Genomic DNA, 25,716 nt, shown 5'->3' on the forward strand with positions numbered 1-25,716 from the left:
CGGACCTGGGTTCAATTCTGCCCTTGGGTCACTGTCTGTATGGAGTCTGCACATTCTCCCTGTGTCTGCGTGGGTTTCCTCTGCGTGCTCTGTTTCTTCCCACACTCCAAAGATATGGGTTAGGTAGATTGGCCATGATAAATTGCCCCTTATTGTCAGGGAGATTAGCAGGGTAAATACGTCTGCATGAGTTTCCTCTGGGTGCTCTGATTTCCTCCCACAGCCCAAAGATATTAGGTGCATTAGCCGTGCTAATTGCCCCTGAGTGTCAGGGGATTAGCAGGGTAAATATGTTTTACAGGGATAGGCCCTGGGTGGGGTTGTCGTTGAAGGCTTGATGGGCTGAATGGCCTCCTTCTGCACTGTAGGGATTCTATGATTCTAAAACTCAAAAGCAACTATAACTCAAAATGTTAGTTTTTTTTCCCGATCAGAAATGCCCTTTACCATACCTATAACTGTAATAATTTCTGTTTTGTGACACGCCTGCTGGTTTTAAACCAGTTTTATTATTGATGTAGGTTATATATTCTACCATCCGAAGACTGGACAAAAAAATTGAAGTGATTCAGAGGCAAGTGTCGGATCTACGGCAAGGGAGGACAAAATTCTTTGCTAAGCAAGTAAGCTTCTTTTGAAATTACTAGTACTGGCATCCTGTTTTAAATGCTTAGATGTTGTGAAACTGATGCTGTGTTTACTTTGGGCTAATTAATTGCAGCCAGTTTGAGCCTCCATGTATTGCTGTCCTCCTCAGACACATGCTGACAATTGGCCCTAATTACCCACTAATTTAATATTTATCCATCAACGAACCTGCACACCCGACCCTTCCATTCTCAACTCCGTATGGGGGAATAAATATTCTGCCCTTGGAACGACCCTAAGTAGTCGCACGAAACTTGTGCAAGGCAGGAATCGGGAGCAGACATTTTTGGGTTTATCAAAACTGCTGGTCTTAGGCTGGTGGAAGAATCAGACACAAGTTGTTGAGTGTTGTTAATGCTGTTGCTTCTTAGAATCTGAATTATGGCCACTAACCTTAAAAGATAATTATGTTTGCAAGATGTTTTACGGTGTTTTGTTAATCAGACTGGCTCCACTTGTTTGGATTCTTGCAGATTCTTGGATCCTCACAGTGCTTGCTGATACTTCCTGTGCAATCCCAGCGCATCGCGCACAATCCCAGCGCATCGCGCACAATCCCAGCGCATCGCACACAATCCCGCCACACAATCCCGGTGCATCGCGCACAATCCCAGCGCATTATGTATAATCCCAGTGCATCTTGTACAATCCTAGAGCATCATGCACAATCCTAGTGCATTGCGCACAATCTCAGTGCATCATGCACAATCACAGCACATCATGCACAATGCCTGTACATCTTGCACAGTCCCGGTGCGTCACACAGAGAACCAGTGTGCCACGCCCTACCCCAGTGCCCTAGTGCACCACGCCCACCTCAGTGCATTATACTTAATCACAGTACATCAGGCACCATCCCAGTGCATCCACACACCATTCAAATGCATCACGCACAGTCCCAGAGCGTCACACACAATATCCCAGCACAATGTTGCAATCCCAGTGCAACACGCATAATTTAAATACGTCATGCATGGTCCCGGTGCGCACGCACGGTCGCGATGCGTCGCACACTGTCCCGGTGTCGCGCACAATTCCAGTGCAATGTTACAATCCTATAGCATCACGCACAATCACAGTGCGTCATGCAAAATCCCAGTGCCTCATGCAGAACCCCAGTGCATCGCACACAGTCTCAGTGCATCGTATACAATTCCAGTTCACCTCTCGTAATCCCAGTTCATCACACACATACTGAAGGAGAGGAAAAGATTGTTTCTGGCAACAGATTCTGTACAGGGTGCAGTGTCAGATCCCAATGCTATGCAGCAGAGCCAGCCAACTGCATCAGGAATGGATATCTGGGATTCACAGGCAGGCAATGTGCAAGGGAGGGCCCGGGAACTGCAGAATACCCTCGACCTGCGTAACTGTGTGCCAATCTGAGCAATAACAGCACACAGTAATTTATTGAGGCATGTATATAGCTTTAAGTATTGAAATGTATTGACTGTAATTTGTATAAAACTGTAAAAATGTTTTGATTCTGCACTGTTTGCAATTCAAAGCCATGCAGATTTGCAATAGTTTATTTGAGATTTTTATGAATAAAGTGTATTTTTGGAAAAAAAAGAGATTTAACAAGGAGACAGTGACAGAGCTGTACCATCCCTTTTAAAAAAAGCCTTCTGCCCTTTATGCCAGAAGCTACCTAAATCTTTTGCATGACCCTTAAAGAATAACTGAAACTGAGAACTTGTGTGAAGGATCAATATATTTTACACTGAAGTGGGAAATCTTTCCACCTTTGACATGTTTTAAATTGAAATTGTTTTTCACTAGTCAGATTTTTAAAAGTGGCATCTCAGCCTTTTGGCTAGGATGCAGATGAGATCAAGCTTTGGAGGGAAGGCTATACCTACTGCAATCAGTTTGGATCATGTAGATCAAGCCCAAGACAGGAGGTGAGAGCCCTGTCTTGTTAGCTTGAATTGGGAATGTCCCAACTTGTTGAGACTCTGAATTGGACTTGATTTGATTGAATTGGATTTTTTAAAAAAATTTTAAAAATTAATGACTATACTGAAATAATATGCACATTTTATGCAGTTTGGATAGACGATTCCTTGAAATAAACTGTTTGTACACTAGGATTATACAGAATGTACTGCATTATAAGAGACCACTCAGCCCATCCCACCTATGCTGTTGATGAACCACATGAGCTTTCTCCCACCAACTCCATCCAACTCTATCAGCATAACCTTCTATTCCTTTCTCTCTTCCACATTTAACTGGCTTCCCCATTAATGCATCTATGGCAATAGAAGTTCTACATTCTAAACACTCCTTGAGGTTATCCTCAATTCCTGATTGGATTTACTTGTGAGCATCATATTTCTGACCCATAATTTTAGATTGCTAAAGTGGGAGTATCTTCTTTACATCTACCTACCCTATGCAATCGCTTCAAAATTTTAAAGCTCTTGATTAAGTCACCCATCAGCCTTTTTCTATAGAAAGGAACCCCAGACTGTTCAATCTTTCCAGAGAACGATAACATCAATGACATTTGCCAACTAGTGCTGCACGGTGGCACAATGGTTAGCACTGCTGCCTCACAGCACCAGGGATCTGGATTTATGTTCCCGGCTTGGGTCTCTGTCTCTGCAGAGTCTGCATGTTCTCCCCGTGTCTGCGTGGGTTTCCTCCGGGTGCTTCAATGTCCTACCACAGTCCAAAAGACGTGCTGGTTGGGTGCATTGGCTAAACTAAATTCCCCTTCAGTGTACTCGAACAGGTGTCAGAATGTGGTGACTAGGGAATTTTCACAGTAACTTTATTGCAGTGTTCATGTAAGCCTACTTGCAACACTAATAAATAAACTTTAAACAATTGATTTAATGTGTTTATTTTTGCTGCAGAGGCAGGTCTTGGCATCTCTTTCCAATGTCTATAACCAGAAATCGAAAAGAAAAACGGGACTGAAATCCACTGTGAAGGTGAGAAAGAAGGGAATCGAACGTTCCAGTCCAACAGGCCAGAGTGAATCAAGTGACTGTAACGAACCAATAATAATTCAGGTTGAAGATGATGTGACTGATGCAATAGTTGATGAGAAACCAAATGTTTCGACATCTTTTCATTCCATGGAACATATCCTTGAAAACCTGATGCCAAAAGCTAGCTCAGCTATGGCTGGCCCAGCGCCACAGCACTCAGTCCGAAACCCAGAGCATCCTTGTCAGAAGCCACCGACCATGCCAGCTGCTTATAAAATGAGCAAACCACAAACCAGCCACGGTCAACGTTCAGTGCTCCAGCAGCTAGAAATCAAAAAAACCTCTCAAATGGAAGAAAACACTTGTCAGAACATTGGGTTAGCACCGGACTGTATCAACCACATGGAGACTTTGAAACTGGATCCAGCGGCTCAACATTCAACGTTTGACCTTTCAAAGAATAGCTTTGGTAAGTAGGCACTGTTGTCACCTGGCAAGTGACTTTGAGTTTTTGGGTTTTTACCAAGAATGAAAAGACTTGATCATGACGAGATTGTTCATGCTAATCAGGGAAAATTTGTAATTTCTATTGATTTACCTGAGGATTTATTGCTGAGAGATACTGCACCATTCAGTTACTTAGGCCCTAGTGCAAAATGTAACACAAAGAACAGTTTTTTTGTGCAAATTGTGTTTGGTCAGACTAACTTAGTTTACTAAGATAAAGGCAAAACACTGTGAATGCTGGAATCTGAAACAAAAACAGAAAATGCTGGAAAATCTCAGTAGGTCTGACAGCATCTGTGGAGAGAGTGTAGAGCGGACATCTGAGTCTGGATAATGCTTCGTCAGGGCTGATCAGAGCAAAGGGCGAACCTGAATCAAAACGTTGGTTATCTTCTCTCTCTCTATGGGAGCATGCTGGCACAGTGTTTAGCAATGCTGCCTCACAACGTCAGGGTACCAGGTTCAATTCCGGCCTTGGGTCACTGTGCGGAGTCTGCATGTTCATCCTGTATCTGCATGGGTTTGTCCTGGGTACTTCGGTTTCCCCTCACAATCCAAAGAGGTGTGGGTTAGGTTGATTAACCATGTTAAATTGACCTTAATGTCAGGAGGATTAGCTAGGTAAATGTGTGGGGTTACAGAAATGGGACCTGGGTGAGATTGTGGTCGGTATAGACTCAATGGGCCGAATGACCTCCTTCCGTACTTTAGAGATTCTATCCTCTTCCATACTTGCTGAGATTTTCCAGCATTTCTGTTTTTGTAACTTAGTTTGCACTTTTTCTTTTAGCCCTGACTGAACTACTTTCTTTAACATACAGAAGACGCTTGTTCTGTCAGTTTTCTTCATGTATTACTTTCCTGTTGAATGATATAGCGAAGCTGGAGCACCTCCTCTTCCACTTAAACATCTTGAATCGATAGTGTATCTCTTTGAGGCATATACTCCTTGATGGGAGCAAGACGGCGTAACTTCATCAACAGTAGATATTTCTAAACTGCAATGCACTATTGCAACAGCAGTTAAATACTGTTAGAGGTTTACTAGGCTGATACCGGAGTTGAGGGGATTGAGCTATGAGGAGAGGCTGAATAAACTAGGCTTGTACTCGTTAGAGTTTAGAAGAATGAGGGGAGATCTCATTGAGACGTATAAGATGATGAATGGGATGGATAGGATAGAGGTGGAGAGACTCTTCCCGCTCAAAAAAGACAGTAGGACTAGGGGGCACAGCCTCAAGATAAAGGGGAGGCGGTTTAGAACGGAGTTGAGGAGGAACTTCTTCACTCAAAGGGTGGTGAATCTCTGGAATTCTCTGCCCGTTGAAGTGGTGGAGGCTGCCTCGCTAAATATTTTTAAGAAGCGGGTTGATGGGTTTTTGATAAGAGAAGGGATTAAGGGTTATGGGGAGAGGGCGGGAAAGTGGAACTGAGCCACGACAGATCAGCCATGATCTTATTGAATGGCGGGGCAGGCTCGAAGGGCTAGATGGCCTACTCCTGCTCCTATTTCTTATGTTCTTATGTTATGTTCTTATGACATGGTTACGGAAAGGTAAAGAAGGAGAGGATAACAATAGTGAAATGGGGAAAGGATAAAATAGAAAGAAATGAATAGAATGTGTTATGATCTCCAGAATGATTGATAACTTTAAAAGATATGAATTTTCCAGGGACCAATAGAAAGCATGTACAACAATATTTCCTGTTTTAAGACTTTTCATTAACAAACACACTAGCTGAAATTTTTGTAGAGTGGTGGAGACTTTAGGGCTTATCCAAAATGGCGCTGGTAACCGAATGGAATGGCACAGTGGCACAGTGATTAGCACTACTGCCTCACGGTGCCAGAGACCTGGGCTCAACTCCAAGCTTGGATCACTGTCTGCGTGGAGCCTGCCCATTCTCCCCATGTCTGCCCATGTTCCCTCCGAGTGCTCCGGTTTCCTCCCTCAGTCCAAAAGCTGTGTGGATGGTTGATTGGCCATGCTAAATTGCCCCTTAGTGTCAGGGGGCTAACTAGGGTAAATGTATGGGGTTTTGGGGACAGGGCCTCGATGGGCCAAATGACCTCTTTCTGCACTGTGGGATTCTATAACCTGGATCCGGAAGTTGTACCCCGATTTCTGACAGAGCCTATTTTTACTGGTAGGGGAACAGGGGCGGTATGTGATTCACACATGGGAAAAACCCAAATTCAGCAGGGGAATTTGAGCTCTGTGCTGAGTTCAATGAGACCATGTACTCGCTGGAGCAAGAGCCTTATCCCGCAGCATGTGAGTTCCACAATGTTAAAGTAAATATAAATGCTCATAAAAGTCTTTGGATCTGTCAAATTGTCGAATTTTTTTTAATCCTCTGCCCTTTAAAATATAAAACAGTCGGCCTGTTCCTGTGCACTATTCCCATTCTAAGATCAATTTAGCATGACCAATCAACCTAATCTGCACATCTTTGGACTGTGGGAGGAAACTGGAGTGAATGGAAGAAATCCATGCAGACACGGGCAGAATGTGCAAACTCTGCTTCCACAACTTTTTATTATCACAGTTTGGGGGACAATGCGGGCGTGGAATACGGTCAGACTCACCAACCATGGAAACAGAGTATAAGCATCCATAGGGGTACAAAGAACAAAGGTACAGGCCCTTCAGCCCACCAGCATGTGCCACACAGAAGCCTCTCTAATATTTCCTTGCCTCTACATGGTCCATATCCCTCTATTCCCTGCCTGTTCATGTATCTATCCAGATGCCTGTTGAACATTGTTATAGAATCTGCTTCCATCACCTCCTCTGGCAGCGTGTTCCAGGTATTCATCCCCTCTGTGTGAAAAACTTGCCCCTTACATCTCTTTTAAACTTCCCCCCTCTCAGTTTCAACCTATGCCCCAAGTAATTGATCGTTCTACCCTAGGGAAAAGTCTCTGACTATCCACTCTATCCAAGCCTGTCATAATCTTGTAAATTTCTATCAGATCCCCCTTCATCCTACCATGGTTCTCTAGGACTTTTGTCCCAGTTGTTTTAAAAGTTGTTAGGGCCTCTGACCCCTCATCCGTCTCACCTAATACCCTCATACTTTCCATACCAACTAATGCCCTCACCCATCGGCCATACCAACTGTATGCCAACTTATGCCCCTCACCCATCTGCAATATCCCATCATACCTTCCATTTGACCTCCACAGACAATCACCTAGTATTCACCATGGGCAGTCTTCAAGAGATATGTGGAGATGAAAAAAAATTCTAACAATATCATATAGCTCTCATGCCTACATACTCAACAGTGAAAAAACAATCCCATTTATAGAACCCATTCAAAGCTTTTAAATTTCCTCATAAAAAAATGTGCATACTTGTATTTGGAACCAAAAACAGCTAATCCTTTAAATTTTAAACTGTCAGTCAAACAGAGATCACAGAATGCCTGCTGAGATTATTCAAGCCAACATGATAATAGTCCTTGGAGAAATATTAACAAAGAACCCTCCAAACTGCATAACCAGGTGCTACTATTTTTCCAATGTACACTGGTCAATCAAAACAGTCCAGCAGAGGTCTGTTTTTTAACTGAGGCTGCAGGTTTTTTTAAAGTTTAGAACGGCATGTTTAAGATCATGACAGTTACGCAGACCTTATCTGCCCTTCAAAGTTGTTTACATCTACTTCATTAAATCAGGACTCCACGCTGTGGTTTAAGTGCCCCTGCCACAACTAAAACAGGATCTATTTGTACTTAGTACTGTGTTCAAAGCTGGCTTTGGGTTTCGCCTCTGTGTGAATCACACCCCAACCCCTCCTCTAACAAAACTTGTATCTATCAGAAATGGGGGAGGAACCTCTGCATCCAGGTCCCACCCCATATTTTTAAAGGGCTGCAGAATCTTGCCATATCTGCACAAATCTAGCCCTAAATTACCAAAATATATTAGTGTTTCTTATGCCACTTTATTGGTTTTTGCTGCCTAACATTCTGGGCTGTGTCCCCTGTTACACTCCCAGTGCATTATACATAAGGAGCAACCTACAAATATTCACATGAGTTGACCTTGAGCAATTGACAAATTCCTGGGATTACATTATCAGCCTCAAGGGCAGAAAAATAAAACCAAAAGTGACATGATTAAATGAATAAAGAAAACAGAACAGAAAACATTTTGTCTTGCACCCACCTAAGAATAGCAATGTCAGGAGAAACAACCACTTCATACTGTATGAGAAAAGAGTCTTGATTTGTTGGCAAGTGGACTCTGATTGATAGAGGCATTGTAATAGAGAATGCATGAGTTGATGGTTACTGACAGTTAATTGCCAAGAATTGTTTAAAATTTAAACCAGGATGCTTGACTCTGGTCAGGGAATTGCTATGAGGAATGAACCTGTGAATGGCTATCGCTTATTTAGTTTAGCTGAAACAGAGGTAATAGGTGTGTTTGTTCTTTCTGTCTGCAAAGAGTAGGGTGCTGTGTATTAATATATGTAGCTGTTAGTACATGCAAAGCGCCATACTGTAAACCTGACTGACAATCTTAACTTGGTTATCAGTGTAATTTTTAGAACACCAAGGATTATTTAGCAAATGGTGGAATCACATCTAATGTTGGGCACTGTGTTTTGAGTTTTGCAAGCATGAGGTGGTTGGATACAGTATGTACCTTACCCATTTCGAACAGCAGAAGGGATATGCTGGGATGTACGGCCTAAACACCGGGCATCACTGGCAGTGAAATTCATAAATCACATTATTCAGTGTGCAGTAGGCAGATGTATTTTTGGCTTGACGCAGCATCACTTTAGCGGCGAGTACTACTCATGTTACTGCTGCATAGTAGCAGCGTGAAACAGCTAGCTTCACCTGTTGCTCAAATATTTAAGAGTAACCTAAAGTAGACTGGACACTTCTAGGGCCGAAAATGTCAACCGTAGGGGTCATTCATGAGTTTGCGCAGTAGTGAAATGAAGTGATCTGGGTAATTATTATCCTACAGGATGTCTTTAATACACCCTATTACAAAATCAGGTTTGCATGGTGAGCAATGGCTTGGGCCTTATTTATGAGGTTGCTGATAAATTCAATCTTATAGCGTGTGGAACTGTTAAGAATCCTAAGACATATATTGACTAGTGAAAGTAGTCTTGCGGAAGGCCATGGTAGAGAAAACCCTGACAGTTTTCTAAACCAGTGCATAAAGGAAGGGGAATTAATTTGACTGCTCCATTTTAAAGGTGAATTTGAGCACAGGATTGAGCCCATTAAAACATGCATGGAAATTATTACATGCAGCTGTCGACTGAAATGAAACAAACATATCGTCCACATATTGGCAATTTGCAAGCGGTAGGCGGTTAGATTTCATTGCACAATCAGCAGTCCCTTCTCATAAAGTTGTTGTTTCCCCTTACACTGGTACTCTTGCGGTTGTCCTGATGAGTGCAAAATGAAAAGCTTTGACAAAATATATTTTTTTGAGCAAAGCTCAAGTTCTGGGTTGGTTTAGCTCACTTGGCTGGACATCTGGTTTGTGATGCAGAGTGAAGCCAACAGTGGGGGTTCAATTCCCATACTGGCTGATGTAATTCGTGAAGGTTCAACCTTGCCCCTCACCTGAGTTGCGGTGATCCTCAGGTTAAATAACCCAAGTCGGATGGTTATCTGTGACTGTGGTGACTTTAGCTTTGACTATCAAATGGATAGCTTTGACTACCAAATGGATAGTCTATGGGCTGAAATTCAACTTCAGGAGGGAACAGTACAAGTGATAAGAAGCAGCTGCCTGGGATAAACTCTGCATGATATCCCTTTTCACTGACTTCACAAGAAAGAACAACCATGTTGGATGTTTAACTGGTGGCCAATTTGCCACTGAGAGAAAGCTGGTAACTGTTTGCAGTGCAACACTCCCTCAAGCACTGGACTGGAGTGTTAGTCTGGGTTATGGATTCAAATTCCAGAATCTGGCTACATCCCTCAGCCATCTTACTTGGAAGTTAAATGCTACTGAATGAACTCAGGTAAATATTTTGGGAACGTTGGTGGGGTGGGGGAAGAAGCAAACAAAACGTTTTAAGTCTATTTGTCTGAATTAAGCAAGATAACTTCAATTTGAAGTGAAGTCCACTTAAGCCACCTTTCCACTGTTGGAAATAATTAATATAAGAAGCCAAACCTGCTATCATTATTTCAAATCTTCGAAGAACTGTTGTGCTGAAACCTTAATACTTGAGTTCGGATAATATGATGGATTTGGAGGATTTGTCACCATCTAGGTAAACAAAACCCTCTTGTCAGAAATAGAACAACTTGTATAAACTTCACTGTCATTCATTAGAGCAACAGGCTGGAGCTTTTAGTATGTAGAGTATATCTGGATTCAGATGATAGTAATGAACAATCCAAGCTCAGGAGATCATTGGGTCCATCGATTACTAGCTGACTGACAGAGCATCCTACTCAGGCCCTTTTCTCCCTATCCCTGGAACCTCTCACATTTCCAATGGCTAATCCATCCAACTTATACATCTTGGGACATTAATGGACAATTTATCATGGCCAGTCCCCCTAACTTGCATGTCTTTGGACTGTGGGAGGACTCCAGAGCACCTGGAGAAAACCCTTGCAGATGAGGGGAGAATGTGCAGACACCCAAAGCGGGAATTGAACCCGGATCCCTGCTGCTGTGACGGTTTTCAGTGAAATCACCTAAATCACATCCTCACCCCCATCACATTAATTGTAGAAAGAAAAAGGATCATGTAATTTGATTGGACAGGTTTTGTTTTGACATAATCTTTCACAAACGTTGGTTTGGCTGCTTACGTCAGCATTTGTTGTCCATCCCTAAATGACCTTGAGAGGTTAGTAGTGTTCTTACAGAATATACATACAGGAGATGTGCTGGCTCTAACAGTACGGAGTGGTTTTGTCAACTTTCCCCACTGACTAGTTGGGAAATAAACTAACTATGGTGGTACAAAGTCAGATAGGTGAGGAGAGTCCTGGGTTCAATCGCAGGCCAGAATCTCAGCAGGAAAAAATGCTACATTTAGAATCAGAATCATAGAATCCCTAGAGTGCAGAAAAGGCCATTCGGCCCATCAAGACTGCTCTGGTAGAGTACCTTACCCAGGCCCTCTTCCCACCCTTATCCCCATAACCCTGCACATTTACATGGTTAATCCATCTAACCTGTATATCTTGGGACAACATATCATGGACGGTCCACCTAACCTGTGCATCTTTGGAGTGTGGGAGAAACTGGAGCACTCAGAATAAACCCACGCAGACACGGGAAGAATGTGCAAACTCCACACAGACAGTCACCCAAGGCCAGAATCGAACCCGGGTCCCTGGCAATGTGAGGCAGCATGCTAACCACTGTGCCACTTCAAGTCCCTGGCATATGTGAAGCCATGATGGGCAATCATGCTGCCCAGTGTGAAATGGGAATACCAATGGAGGCTGTGATATTTCTGTCGTTGAATAACGGGCCATATTTCATAGCCTCTTGGTGTAGAGGAGGGAGCAGTGATCCAGAGTGGCATTAGTTCCTTTCCAGATCCAGTCAAGACAGATTGGTGGTGGTATAAGTAGGACACCCAGAAAGAGATCTTTGTCAATTGCATAGCTGAATAAACAATCCATGGAGGACCTGTAAAGGACTTGATTTGAAATGTTATTGTGACAGTTAGAGAAAGCGGAGGCCAACTTGTTAACCAGTTTTGAAGTGTAGGTTTGAAGGAAAATGGAAAAGATCTGCTTTACAGGAGAATTAATAAATAATGAAGTGCTAAGGAAAGTGAACCAACAGAGCAGCTGATCATCAAAGCAGAGAAACTGAGCAGAGCACATCTCGAGAAGAAACAGATTTGTAAGAGACAGAATGGATGAAAGAGAAAAAGACAAAGAGCAAGAAAGAGAATATCAATGCTCGATGGCTTGAAAATTGATGGAAGTTATTGGAAAATGAAAAGGATACAGAGAGATATGGGGAAGACTATGAGCCAAACACCTGCCTTTGAGTAGAGGACATGTGATGATGCTGGTTCAGTAAGATAACAATCTAAGCTTTCTAGCAAAACACTTTGATCAAATCAACTTGTTCCATCAGTTTGAATTTAACTTGTATTCAATAATATATAGCTGATGTATTATAGATGTCACAGTACCTAGGAATAGTCTTGTTTGTAGGAGAGAAGATGATCCTCAGTGGCATTCATCCTTTCAGACTTTTCTGTTGTTTTCTATTTTATTCTGAAGGGTTTTTGGGAAATCCCAGACGCAATGTTAAAATACCCGGTGCATTTATACTCAAAGCCAGTCAGAAGACCCAGCCGAAGCTGGCAGCACGATACCTGGCCAGGAATCTGTTTACTGATGAAGTTCTTGTGACGAGCAGCGTTGTCGGAAGCAAAGAGCAAGGACTGAAATCTCTGGATCCAAATAAACTGGCAGCTGTGAGAGGTGAGTTTACCACAACTTGGGTGTTGCGATTGGAGTGGCGAGATCACAATCTCAGATGAGCTTTGTGTGAAGAGGAGTGAGCTTCCAGTTTAGGTTTACCTCATGGAAACAGGCCTTCGGCCCAACTTTCCTGTTACAGATAACCTGTGTTATATATTAATTAATTGTTGGGCAGTCTCTCGCGCAGTCTTTGGGGTATGCTAACGAGAAGGCTGACTGATACTTCCATCAGTGGTTTTTTTAGATATCACTGATTCTGTCTTGATGGCAGAAATGAACACCACAATTTAAACGAGTGTGCTTGCAGTTTTAATGTGGGTGTTCTGGATGGTAAAGGTTGTCACCTGCAGTTGGGTCTTTTTCATTTGGGTGTGTTTATCTACCCAATGTGTGCATTATCAATTGCCAGGTGTTAACAGGATTAGTACAGAATAGGAAGGCCAAAACCAAGGCACAGAGCTTTTTTTCACTTTTTTTTCGAGCAAATTTACTCACTTGTCTAGTCTCATAGCACTCCTCCCACACCCGCAGTGTCCCCTATCCATATGCTCTTATTTGGGGTGGGATTTGAACCCTTGTGCCCAGGGTATTAGCCTGGGCCTCTCAATTACCAGTTCAGTGACATTTCCCATCATACCACTTCTCAAAGACAATTAATACCCATCACTTGGCCCTCTAAACCTTAAAATTGGAATTTACAAGATATATTACACTAGGGTGCTTTCAGAAATTTTAGAATCCACTTACCCTATTCGAGATGATGTGCGAATAGATTTTTGCTCCTTCACCCTTGGCCATCTATGCAAGGTGCTCCTTCACTCTGTGTATAAGCAGATGTCCCGTGGAGTTGCTCATTTCTAAGCACAAGGATGTTGCACCAAATCATATTGATATTTTTACATGTGAGCATTGGGGCGACCCTGGGATCTCAGGGCACTGGGATGTGGGCCAGAAGCAAAGGGAACGGTTTCAGGGTCTAGCAATATTTGGGGAGGGAGTCTGGGAATACTGGAAGGGAAACCTCAGGATTCTGAAAATGCTGAAGATTGGGGTAGGTTTTGGGATCTGAGAAAATCCAGAAGGGAGTTTTCAGTGTCTGAGAGTTTGGGGGCCATTTGGGTTTTACAGCTGTGGTTTGGAATGTGGAATTTGTTCATACCACCAAGAATATTCAAGATGTTTCAAAAGATCATCAATGTGATGAAAATAGTACGAATATTAGACAGGGATCCCATTATCCAAGAGATTACCATTATCCCATTATCCATGGGAGAGAGCAGGCAATTGTTAAGATGAAAATCAGATTGAGATATTCCAGAGGGAGACCTGGTAGTAACAGTAGCAAAATGGAACAATGTACCTTGTGTGGGAATGGGAAGTGGGAAAAGATATACTGGCACCGGAGGGGGTGCAGAGGAGATTCACTAGGTTGATTCCGGAGTTGAGGGGGTTGACTTATGAGGAGAGACTGAGTAGATTGGGGCTATATTTATTGGAATTCAGAAGAATGAGGGGAGATCTTATAGAGACATGCAAGATTATGAAGGGAACAGATAAGTTAGAAGCAGAGAGGTAGTTTCCACTGGCAGGTGAAGTTGAAACCAGGGGGCATTGCCTCGAAATAAGGGGGAGCAATAATGAGTTGAGGAGGAACCTCTTCACACAAAACGTTGTGAATCTATGGAATTCCCTGTCCAGTGAACAGTTTAATGTTTTTAAGGCAAGAGTAGATAAATTTTTGAACAGTAAAGGAATTAAGGGTTATGGTGAGTGGGGGTGGGTACATGGAGCTGAGTCCATGAAAAGATCAGCAGTGATCTTATTGAATGGTGGAGCAGGCTCGAGGGGCCAGATGGCCTACTCCTGCTCCTAGTTCTTATGTTCTTATGAGTCAGGTGCGTAAGAGACAAATTGCTACAGCTTCTTTCGTGACTTCAGGCACTCACTACCACTTCCTTCATTGTCAGCTGACTCTGGTTTTACACTTCTGTCTTCACACAGTTAAATATGAATTTTCTGCCTCTTAAATTGAATAGATGAAAAATCACGAGTTGGTCTGCGCAGTTTCCTCACATGTGCATTCCCCACCACATTTTTCAAAAATGTAAAATTCACCCTTTCATTTACTGGGAGTGAGTTGTTTGCCAATCTTAAAAAATATATAATTTTCCATAAGCAAAAATGACCTTGGCTGGTATTTTCCGATGTCGGATGGCCCCTTGCCACTGCCAGAGAGACTGGAGAATTTGGCCAAATGACCATTCATGGGACTGGAGACTCCCAGCTGCAGGTGATGTCGGAGAATTCCGACCTTCATAAAATACTCAGCAGTTGGGAATTTGCATAGTTACCAAGTCTGGAGGGAGGCTCTAAAATGCTTCAGGAAAGATCATCCAACTGAATTCTCAGTGATAGGAAGTAGGCAACTGACTAAAGCAAATGCATCTGCAATAATTAATCTCCATTTCTGTTCTGTCTGGCAACATAGAATGTAAAATCCGATGCTCTTTAGTTTGTAACTGAACTGGGGTGGCACAGTGGTTAGCACTGCTTCCTCATAGCGCCAGGGAGCCAGGTTCAACTCAGGCCTTGGATCACTGTCTGTGTGGAGTTCTCCCCATATCTGTGTGGGTTTTCTCCGGGTTTCCTTCCATACTCCAAAGGTGTGCTGGTTAGGTGGATTGGCCATGATAAATTGCCCCATAATGACAGAGGATTAACAGGGTAAATATGTGGTGCTATGGGGATAGGGTGGGATTGTTGTTGGTGCAGGCTGTATAGGCTCAATGGCCTCCTTCTACACTGTGGAGTTTCTATGATCCTATAATAGAAAGCGGCATTGGTTAATAAATTTAAACAAGTGCTAGACTTGCTTGAAATATAGACCTGAGGTTTCAGTCTTCATTGGAAAAAAAGCAAAGAAGCTCTTAATCATCATAAGATTAGAGGATGTGCCCTCTGACCATTTCTTTAAAAATTCATTTACAGATGTGGGTGCCACTGGCCATGCCAGCATTTGCCCATCCCTAATTGTCGTTGAGAAGGTGGTGGTGAGCTGCCTTCTTGAACCACTGCAGTCTCTGAGGTGTAAGATACAGCCGCAGTGCTGTGAGGGAGGGAATTCCAGGATTTTGACCCAGCGACAATGAAGGAACAGCAATATATTTCCAAGTCAGGAAACTGAGTGACTTGAAGGGGAATTTCCAAGCAACAGTGTACCTTTGTCCTTGATGGAAGCCATCATGGGTTTTGAAGGTGCTATACAAGGAGCCTTGATGAGATCCTGCTGTGCATCTTGTAATGGGAAAAAATGCTGCCACTATTTGGCAGTAGTGAATGTTTGTGGAAGGGGTAGCAATGGAGAGGGCTGCTTTGTGCTGGATGGTGTTGAGCTTCTTGAGTGTTGTTGGAGCTACATTCATCCAGGAAGTGGAGAGTGATTTGTGACATTCCTGACTTGTGCCGTGTCGATGGTGGACAGGCTCTGGGGAATCAGGAGGTGAGTTACTTGCTGCAGGATTCCTAACCCCTGACCTGACCAGGAAAGCTCACTGAATTAAGTGGCAATCAGGCACTAAACTGGGCAGCAGTGGGCCTTCTCCACGATGAAGGAATTAGATCAGGGGTGGAAATCCTGCCGGCTGAAAGCTATTGACCAATCAGAGGCCAGCAGCTCTTCATTCTACACCCACCTGAGACTCAATATGACAAGAGACCCAGGCATAGGCGACTGGTGGCAAGAGAGATTTCACAGGAAGGGAGAAGGGTGTGGGTGGTGGTGATTGGCTCTGAGCAAGCCCTCCCTTTCCGTCAATCATGCATTGAGTGCCTTTGAATGAGGGATGCCCCCTGAGAGCCACAAGCAACCACGACTGGATTTGCTTTTCAAGTTTCCCACATGGCAAGTCACCCACTCCGGGCTGAATACCAGCAGAGACAGGATGAGGCCCTTAAGTGGGCATTGATTGGAGCCTGAACTGGAGGCGGTACAGGAAGGCCGTCCAGATAGAATCATAGAATCCCTATAGTCAGAAGGAGGCCATTTGACTCAACAAGCCAAACAATTCCACCCAAGCCTTATCTCCATAACCACAATTATTTATCCTTCTAATCACCCTACATTAAGGATGAATTTAGCATGGCCAGTGCCTCTAACCTACACACCTTTGGATTGTGGGAGGAAACCGGAGCACCCCGAAGGAATCAACGCAGATACAGGGAGAACGTGCAGTGACCCAAGGCCAGAATTGAAGCCAGGTCCCTGGATCTGTGAGACAGCAGTGCTAACCGCTGCACCAATGTGCTGCCTAAATTGATTGATTTAATTATCACCCTCCTGCCAAAATTAAATGTCCCCTGCTTGCAAACTCGTCACGGGAAAGGCATGAAATTCTGCCCTCACTGTCTAAGCTCTGAAAGATAGGAAAATATTTGACAACAGCTGCCTTCATTGTAACAATAACTGTGTTCAAGAGAAGGTAAAGAAACAAAGAACAAAAGTCATCTGTGCTGGATTGAAGACAAGGGCGTATTTATCAGTCACTGATGTTCAGCTACAAGTACTTCAGGCACTTGAAATACATTCTTCTGTGTGCAATTTTAATGCAGCTTTAATTTAAATTAACCCAGACCTCCCTAAAAATAGGCATGGAAAATTCCAATATCAATTGAAAAATCTACCCCCACATTTCTTTTGCTTTCAGTACAGGGTGGGTTCACTTTTGCCTTCAGTAACTTTGCCAGCCAGTTTCTTATCATTCTTACACTCCAGAAGGTCAGGTACTGAAGGATAGAACTAGAGCCAATCTTTACGTACTTTTATCAGTATTTATTTAGATACAAATAGTACAGTACAAGCTCCTCAGCCTCAGTTGAAACCCCACTTACTCCTACAATTAAATACAATTAATAACCATGGCTAAATCTTGCTGAAAATGTTGATGTTTTAAATCCCTCGCTCCTTCAAGTCATTGTAGTCTCTTCCAGGCCTACACCCCTCAATCCCTCCAGGGTGCCTGCGCTCCTCAAATTCTGGCCTCTTACACAATGCTGATTTTAATCACTCATCCATTAGTGGCAGCACCTTAAGAACAAAGGACAAAACAGCACGGGAAATAGGCCCTTTGGCCCAACGAGCCCACGCCGCCATTTTAACATTGAGTCCCCCCTCCACCCATGACCCTTGTCTATGCTTACGGCAGTCCACATTGAGGGAAGACTAATTTAGGGATAATTTGTTACACCAATCAGCCTAATAGCACATCTTTGGGGTGTGGGAGGAAAGCGGAACACCCGGAGAAAACCCACGCAAGCACAGGGAGAATGCGCAAACTCCCACAGACACTGACCTTCAACCAAAGACCTACATGAAATGTGCAGTATGAATAAGACCTGTTTTTATTTCATTTATTTATTCGTGTCACACATAGGCTAACATTAAAACTGCAATCAAGTGACTGTGAAAGTCCTCTAGTTGCCGCACTCCGGCGCTTGTTCGGGTACACTGAGGGAGAATTCAGCATGGCCAGTGCACCTAACCAGCATGTCTTTCAGAGTGGGAGGAAACCCATACGTTCCCAGGAAGAATGTGAAGACTCCACACAGACAGTGACCCAAGCCAGGAATTGAACCTTGGACCCTAATGCTGTGAGGCAGCAGTGCTAACTGCTGTGCACTGTTGCAGTTGCTAATGTCTGGGCTGTGAACACTGCCACAAGCACAATTATTGTTACGCCATGTCAAAGATACAAGTAGGGCAAGTTAGTACATGGAAGTCCATTCCCGTTCCTTACAAGATGGAATGCATCTCTACTGTGCGATGCCATTTCCTGGAGCCCAGTCACAGAGTAACAAACAAAAAAACAGCTTACACTTAACAGTAATCGTCTGTTCCAAAAAGCAGTGGCCTTGTTGTCAGCTGATGTGTTGGCTGTTTCTGGCATTACGCACTTACAGCATTAGTAGCCACAGACTTGCAGCACATATGAGACAAGCATCCCAACGAAGCAATGAATTAGCAAACTAGAATGAATTTAAAAAATCTACTAAATTATCGCTTACATGTGGAATGGCTGAGGCAACTAGCATAGGCACACTTAAGGGAAAACTAGGCACGTACTTAAAGGGAGAGAGGAATAGAAGTGCTTGTTGATAAGGCGGGATGGACCTACCTTTCATTAGTTGATCTTTCTCTGCACCCTAGCTATAACTAACACTACGTTCTCAACCCTGTCCTTTCCTTCTCTCCTATGTACTCTATGAATGGTATGTTTTGTCTGTATAGCATGCAAGAAAAAATACTTTTCACTGTATCTCCAATACATGTGACAATAATCATTCAAATCAAATCAAGAAGGAGGCGCATATAGAGCATAATGGTACAGTCCTAATGGACCAACTGGCCTGCTGTCTGCAATGAAACTCTCTGTAATTCTGTGAGCAACATAGAAAAATAATGACGCAAATGACCTACAGGAATACATTCTTTCAATTTTTACTGAGCTTTTAACGGAATGTGAGCCAACCTAACACAAGACTGAAGCACATTGTCGGTTTGAGTTAGTTCCGTGATATGTGCCGTGTTTTGTCCTTTGTTTCCACAGTTCAATTCTGCTCATGAACCTATTTGTTATCCACAAAATTGTTCTTACAGAGTTCTTGAGCAAACAGTTCCCTCAACATGACCTTACTGAGATGGGTAAAGACTGGAAGGCCTGCATCTCAGCTATTAACAGCATGATCAGTGTGACCAGGACAAGAGCTGTAAGTTATTATTTCCACAGAGTTGATGCTGACAGAATTCTGTAAGAGAATAAATGCCAACAAGTGGGGGAGGGCTAGGAGGTTGGTCTTAGCCAGCGAGTAAGATTGTCCAGAGACGGTCTTGCTGGCATTTGTAGGTCCCCACTCCAGAAAAAAATCCCGCTGGGAGATTTTGGTGAGAATCTGCTCCAAAAGATCTGTCTGTGCGAAATTGCCGGTTCGCTGTGCCAATCGATCAGCATAGCAAGCCGCATAGATAGCGTGAGAGGCCAAAAGTCTGATTAGCGCCCAGCACAAATTGGATTGCTATCCCCTTGGCCCCTGTTTACCACCGAGAATGGCTTCAGGCCCAGAAACAGCACAGAGGCTATTAATAGAACAATGACAAAATTTAAAAGGACTTAAATGATTGGGCATGGCTGCTTCCGAAGCGATACCAAGCTTCAATCCAGAAAATGCTTTCCTCTAGCCCACTGCATGCTTGTTATTGTCTGCACTCCAGGAACACAGGTAGTCCCTTCAGCCCTTCAAACCTGTTCCTCCGTTCAATTCAATCATGGCTGATCTGTATCTTACCTCTAGCTACTCACCTCGGTTCCATAAACCTGAATGCCCCTGCCTAAAAATAGCTATCGATTTCAGTCTTGAAATTTTCAGTTGACTTAGCCTCAGGTACCTTTCTGGGGAGAGAGGTCTGGATTTATCCTTACTGTGAAAAAATACTTTCTGTTGTCACTCCCAAATTGCCTTTGTCTAATTTTAAGGTTATACCTCTCCTGTTCTGGTTTTCGCCGTCGATAGTAGTCATGATGTGGATGTGCCGGCGTTGGACTGGGGTAAACCCAGTAAAAAGTCTGACAACACCAGGTTTTAGTCCAACCGATTTATTTGATAGTAAACGCACAAGCTTTCGGGTTAGTCCCGAAAGCTTGTGCGTTTACTATCAAATAAATCGGTTGGACTAAAACCTGGTGTTGTCGGACTTTTTACTGGTTTTCCCCACCAGAGGAAATAGTTTACTTCCATCTACTCTATCAATGTCTTTCATTATCCTAAACACTCAATCTTCTTTGGGTTGGAAATAACACAGCAGTTGTATGTCTCACTGCTGATTAGACGTGCTGGTTAGGTGCATTGGCCATGCTGAATTCTCCCTCAGTGTATACGAACAGGCAGCAGAGTATGGTGTCCGGGGGATTTTCACCGTAACATCATTGCAGTGTTAATGTAAGCCTACGCTAATAAGTAAACTTAAATAAACTCCACTATCCATTGATCTAAGTTGTGTCATGTAAATGAAACAAGCTGCTCTTCTCCAAGTCTATTGGACTTAAACCTGGTGTTATGAGACCTTTTACTGTGCTCACTCCAGTCCAACGCCGGCATTTCCACATCGTCTCCATCTGATGAGAAATTTCACATATTAGGTTGCTTTTCTGACTGGCTCATCAAGTTCTTGCTTAATTTTGATATGAATAAGTTAAAAATACCAAACTTGGAAAAGTTGTAGCTTTGGTTTATGAGGAGGTGTTATGGTTAAAAAGACAATGGAGCACCTTGGTGATGGATCTGGAATACTGAGGTCTAAGGGTTCCCTCAGTGTCCTGTTTAGTAAGTGCACTGCTCGATATGGAATGGGACCATACTGCAGATCAAGGAGGTCCTCAGTTTTATCCTTGTGATCAGTTAGCCAATCTCAGACAGGGCGATGAACAGAGAATTACAATTGATCACTTGGCATGGGCATGAAGAAGGTTTCTACTCATGGACCAAAATTTTCCAGCCATTTCCACCGGTGGGATCTTCTGGTCCTAACAACGGCGACTATGAATTCCCCAGCAGGAGGAGTTGTGAACAACGCGAAAACCCATTGGCAGCAGCGGGACTGCAAGACTCGGGCGGCATGGTGGCCTAGTGGTTAGCACTGCTGCCTCGCAGCTTGAGGGACCTGGGTTCAATTCCTGGTTTGGGTCACGTTCTCCCTTTATCTGCATAGGTTTCCTCCAACAGCCCAAAGATGTGCAGGGCAAGTGCTCTGGCTGTGCTAAATTGCCCCTTAGTGTCACAGGATGCTAGGTTAGAGAGATTAGTGGGGTAAGTATGTGGGGTTACGGGGGATAAGGCCTAAGTGGGGCTGCTATTGGTGCAGGCTGTATGGCCTGCTTCTGCACTGTAGGGTTTTTATGATTTCTCCTCCACCATAGGCAAGTAGCGGGCCATCTCTGCCACCACAAACAATGCTGCAGAATGTGTGGAAAATCTCATCCTCTGGTTTCTATAGTAACCTCAGTTAGAAAGTGCAGTTGTTCAGATTTCATGTGTTGGTGAGATCAGGATCTGACAGTGGTGTCTCTATAAATAAATAATTATCCAGCATTCACCATCTAAGCCTAAATGTGAAAAATTAATTTTTAGTGAGGAAGCAACTGCTACCAGTTTTTTAAAGCATATCTTTGCACTTTTTTCCCCTTGGGAAACATTGGGGAAGTGGTGGAAAGATTCCCGAGCTGATTATCATTGAATCATGTAAGGAACACTCCTTCCATGACCAACAAGTCCTGCTGTTGGACTCGAAAGTGGAGCTTCAAGTCCAGAGGCAAGGACAGTACCATGGTGCCCCAAGCCCTCCTATGCTCCTCCCGGTGGTATTATGTTATGCTATGCTAAAGGTAAGCATGCAGGTGCAGCAGGCGGTAAAGATGGCAAATGGCATGTTGGCCTTCATTGCAAGAGGTTTCAAGTACAGTAGCAGGGATGTGTTGTTGCAATTATACAGGGGCATGGTGAGGCCACACCATTGTGTGCAGTCTTGGTTTTCCTTTTCTGTGGAAGGATGTTCTTGCTCTCAAGGGAGAGCAGTGAAGGTTTACCAGGCTGGTTCTGAGGATGGCGGGACTGATGTATGAGGAGAAATTGACTAGGTTAGGATTGTTTTCACTGGAATTCAGACAGATGAGAAAGGATCTCACAGATACTTATAAAATTCTAACAGGATTAGACAGGGTAGATGCAGGAAGGATATTCCCAATAGTGGGGGAGTCCAGAACCAGGGGTCACAGTCTGAGGATTCAGAGTGGACCGTTTAGGACGGAGGTGAGGAGACATTTCTTCACCCAAAGAATGGTTGGCCTGTGGAATTCATTACCACAGGAAGTATTTGATGGCAAGTCATTGAATTTATTCGAGAGGCGGCTGGATATAGCACTTGGGGCGAATGGGATCAAAGATTATGGAGAAAAAGCAGGATTAGGCTATTGGATTGGATGATCAGCCATGATTCTAATGAATGGTGGAGCAGGCTGGAAGGGCCGAATGGCCTCCTCCTGCTCCTATCTTCTATGTTTCTATGTCCTCCCGAAGACTTTGCTGTTCAGTATGGGAATGTAGAGGAGTGAACCTAAACGCCAGGATCAAGGTCGACCAAGCAGTCATCCTCTCCGCTCCTCTACATGAGTGAGACCTGAACTGGGTACCAGTGACATGCAAAGAAAATCAATCACTTCCACCTTGGCTGCCTCGGCAAGCTCCTTGATGTCAAGTGTCAACACAAAGTCCCAAGCACGGAGGTTTTTGGGAGAACCGGCATGGTCAGCCTCTTTGCAATGTTACCTAGTGGTATTATCACCAAAGTATTAATCCAGAAACTCAGCTAATGTTTTGGGACCTGGGTTTGAATCCCACCACATCAGGTGGTGGAATTTGAATTCAATAAAAAATGTCTGGAATTAAGAATCTACTTTTGATCATGAAACCATTGTCAAATGTTGGGAAAACCCATCTGGTTCACTAATGCCCTTTAGGGAACAAGCTCTGCTATCCTTACCCAATCTGGCCTACACGTGACCCCAGATCCACAGCAATGTGTTTGACTCTCAACTGCCCTCCAAGGGGAACTAGGGATGGGTGATAAATGCCAGTCAGCCAGCGACGCCCATGTCCCATAATACTCTGATGGGCTGGACATGTCTCCAGAATGCCTGATAACGAACTCCCACATTTTCTATGGTGAACTGCAGATCGGAGCATGCTCCCATGGTGGCCAGAAAAAACGTTTCAAGGATACCTGGAAGTCTCCCTCAGGGACCTTAAAATTGACATTGCATCATCGGAGACTCTTGGCCAGGATCACTGAGCCTGGAGGAGTGTAATTGCCAAAAGCTCATGAGCAAACGAGGGGCAACGGTTAGTGTCAACCCAAAACAAGCGCAAAGCATGTTAAAAACCAGCAGGATAGTGCTGCCAACTACCTACCAGCCTCATTGTCCTGTCCTCACTCCACTGGAACCTTTCATGCCAGGCTAGGACTCATGAGTCATCATTGCACCCACACAGCCCATACTTGGATGACAAATGAAGATTGTTCTTCAATACTGAAGGATAACCAACAATAACTTGAGAGGCGTGTATTGGAAGGATTTTGCAGGTTGAAAGTCAACCCATTGGCTACATTATGAACTCATTTTCCTTAGCCGTCAAGTCCTGGGGTGGGACTGGAAGCCAGAGCTTCCAGCTCAGAGGCAGGGATGCTAACTTAGTGCATCACAAAACCTCAGTCAAATAAATGCTGCCTATTTAAGACATATCTAATAGTCGGCCATGAATGGTATGTGTTAGGGGTGGTGAACTATGAAATTAATATTGGTCGATTATGCATTGCAGCAATGTTACTTGCTAACTTTATTGTTGAGGGCCACTGCCTAACTCATACTCAAGGATCATTGTTGGGAATGACCCCTGCAGGCTGATAGGATAGAGGCTTGTACCTGCACTTTGCGCTTCTTATTTTAATCGTGACTGTGGGAATTGGAACACTACTTAAAGAAATAAAAACTGTTGTAATTCTATTTTAGTCGTGTCCTATCACTGACTGAATGGAAGCAGGGGATGACTCTGCCTCTTAACAACACTCGGTTTGCTGAAAGGGCATTAAAAAATGTGAATTTTAACTAGATCAACCTGTTAGTTCCATGCAGGCTGTAAAGCCCCAGAGACACATAGAGCAGTCAATCGTCTGAGGGCCAATTTGAAGTGGAGAGAGATTGCCAGCAGTCCTTGGGCTATATTATAAAATACAATACAGCATCTCATACCTTCATGATTTTGTAGTCATTGCTTTGACTTTTAAGCTAAATGAGTGTCAGAAATGAAAGTAATTATGTTGTCTTTCATTTCAGGGAAGAGAATATTTATCTGATGAAAAGGTATCAGCAGCAACTGTCCCTCCGTCCACCTTGGATTCTGCTATAAATAGTCAGCTCTGGTGGCTTTATCAGAACTCAGCACCACTGCCTTCTACACAGCAGCAAAAACCTTATGAGAAATTAGGTAGGAATGACCTTCAACATTTCAACAAAAAACAGGGGCATATTTAGTCTGCTACACACAAATATAAGCCTTTGTCTCATAAACACAAGGACACAAGATAAAACTCAGATCTTGCTGTCAATCAGAATTATTTTCCTTTTATGAAAATGCTTTATTTATTCTCAGTTGTGCTGCTGCTAGACATAGTGAGGTATTCTTCCTCTAAATGCTGTCTCAGTGCTTGAATTAACTTGCACCCCTCCTCCAACTTCGCTCTTGACAGAATTGCATTGGCAATGGTCTGATTGACTCAAACATCTATGTAAAACTTCCAGCCCAATTGACAAGGGATGTATTGTCATGAGTGTCAACATGAGGGGGGAAAAAAAGCACCAAAGCAAAGGAGGATCAATGTGGTATAATTATATAATAATTCCTGATAAATTCACAAGTTAGCCTGCAATGTCTTTGGCTAATGCTTGCCGTACGTTCAATTCATGGTTAAATCTGGTTTACTTTCTGGTGACTGTGACGAGCTTCAGACACTGGGTCAGAGTTGTGGAAGTAGCCAAGCGCAAGGGAGCATTCAAACAAAACTTAAAAACAGAATTGAAAGACTGCATGTTACTGAGAGGATAGGAAAGACAACATTATTGTCCAAAGATTAAACTTGCTTTCTCCAAATGATTTTCTCAAGTTCCTCGCTTTGATTATTTTATGTTAAGCAAGCGAGACGTTTTAACCAAGAGAATTAAGCTTTTAAATGATAGCTTTGCCAAGAATAATTTCTGCCCTTTTCAAATGAAACTTATATTGATGCTGAAGGCTTCATTGCCCAAAGGGCAGTCTGTGGAAATGCTTCCCATAAGCTCCAACAACCTGGGCCATCAGATCCTGACAACTCTGTTTCTATTTGGTTTGATGTTTTTTTCTTTCTGGCTTCACTTGGTAGAATTTTGAGGGCTGGTGGCTTGAAAAGGGCTGTTCAGCACTGCTCCCTCATTGGGGTCTAAAATAAGTCTAAAATCTGATTGTAAAAATCTACTGGCAGCTTAGGATACATGAAAACTTAAAGCAATGCCTTCAA

General features: G+C 43.4%; 1 protein-coding gene across 6 annotated transcripts in view; it reads left to right on the plus strand.

The window, feature by feature from the left end:
- The window catches only part of LOC145353365 (uncharacterized), a 119,392-nt gene that overhangs the window by 52,300 nt on the left and 41,376 nt on the right, over positions 1-25,716 (plus strand). For 4 of the 6 annotated variants that reach the window (XR_013888689.1, XM_080204044.1, XM_080204047.1 and 1 more), the window contains 5 exons: positions 522-623; positions 3,513-4,059; positions 12,360-12,563; positions 19,216-19,325; positions 24,500-24,650. Coding sequence is in view for 5 of the 6 variants with exons in the window: in XM_080204044.1 (XP_080060170.1) it covers positions 522-623; positions 3,513-4,059; positions 12,360-12,563; positions 19,216-19,325; positions 24,500-24,650 (1,114 nt within the window). In the remaining variant the exon portion in view is untranslated. The remainder of the gene's footprint in view (positions 1-521; positions 624-3,512; positions 4,060-12,359; positions 12,564-19,215; positions 19,326-24,499; positions 24,651-25,716) is intronic. The other 2 variants (XM_080204045.1, XM_080204049.1) reach the window with 2 other exon arrangements.

Source organism: Carcharhinus amblyrhynchos, chromosome 15 (genome assembly GCF_965287045.1).
Source record: "Carcharhinus amblyrhynchos chromosome 15, sCarAmb.v2.hapA, whole genome shotgun sequence".
Taxonomy (NCBI): Eukaryota; Metazoa; Chordata; class Chondrichthyes; order Carcharhiniformes; family Carcharhinidae; genus Carcharhinus; species Carcharhinus amblyrhynchos.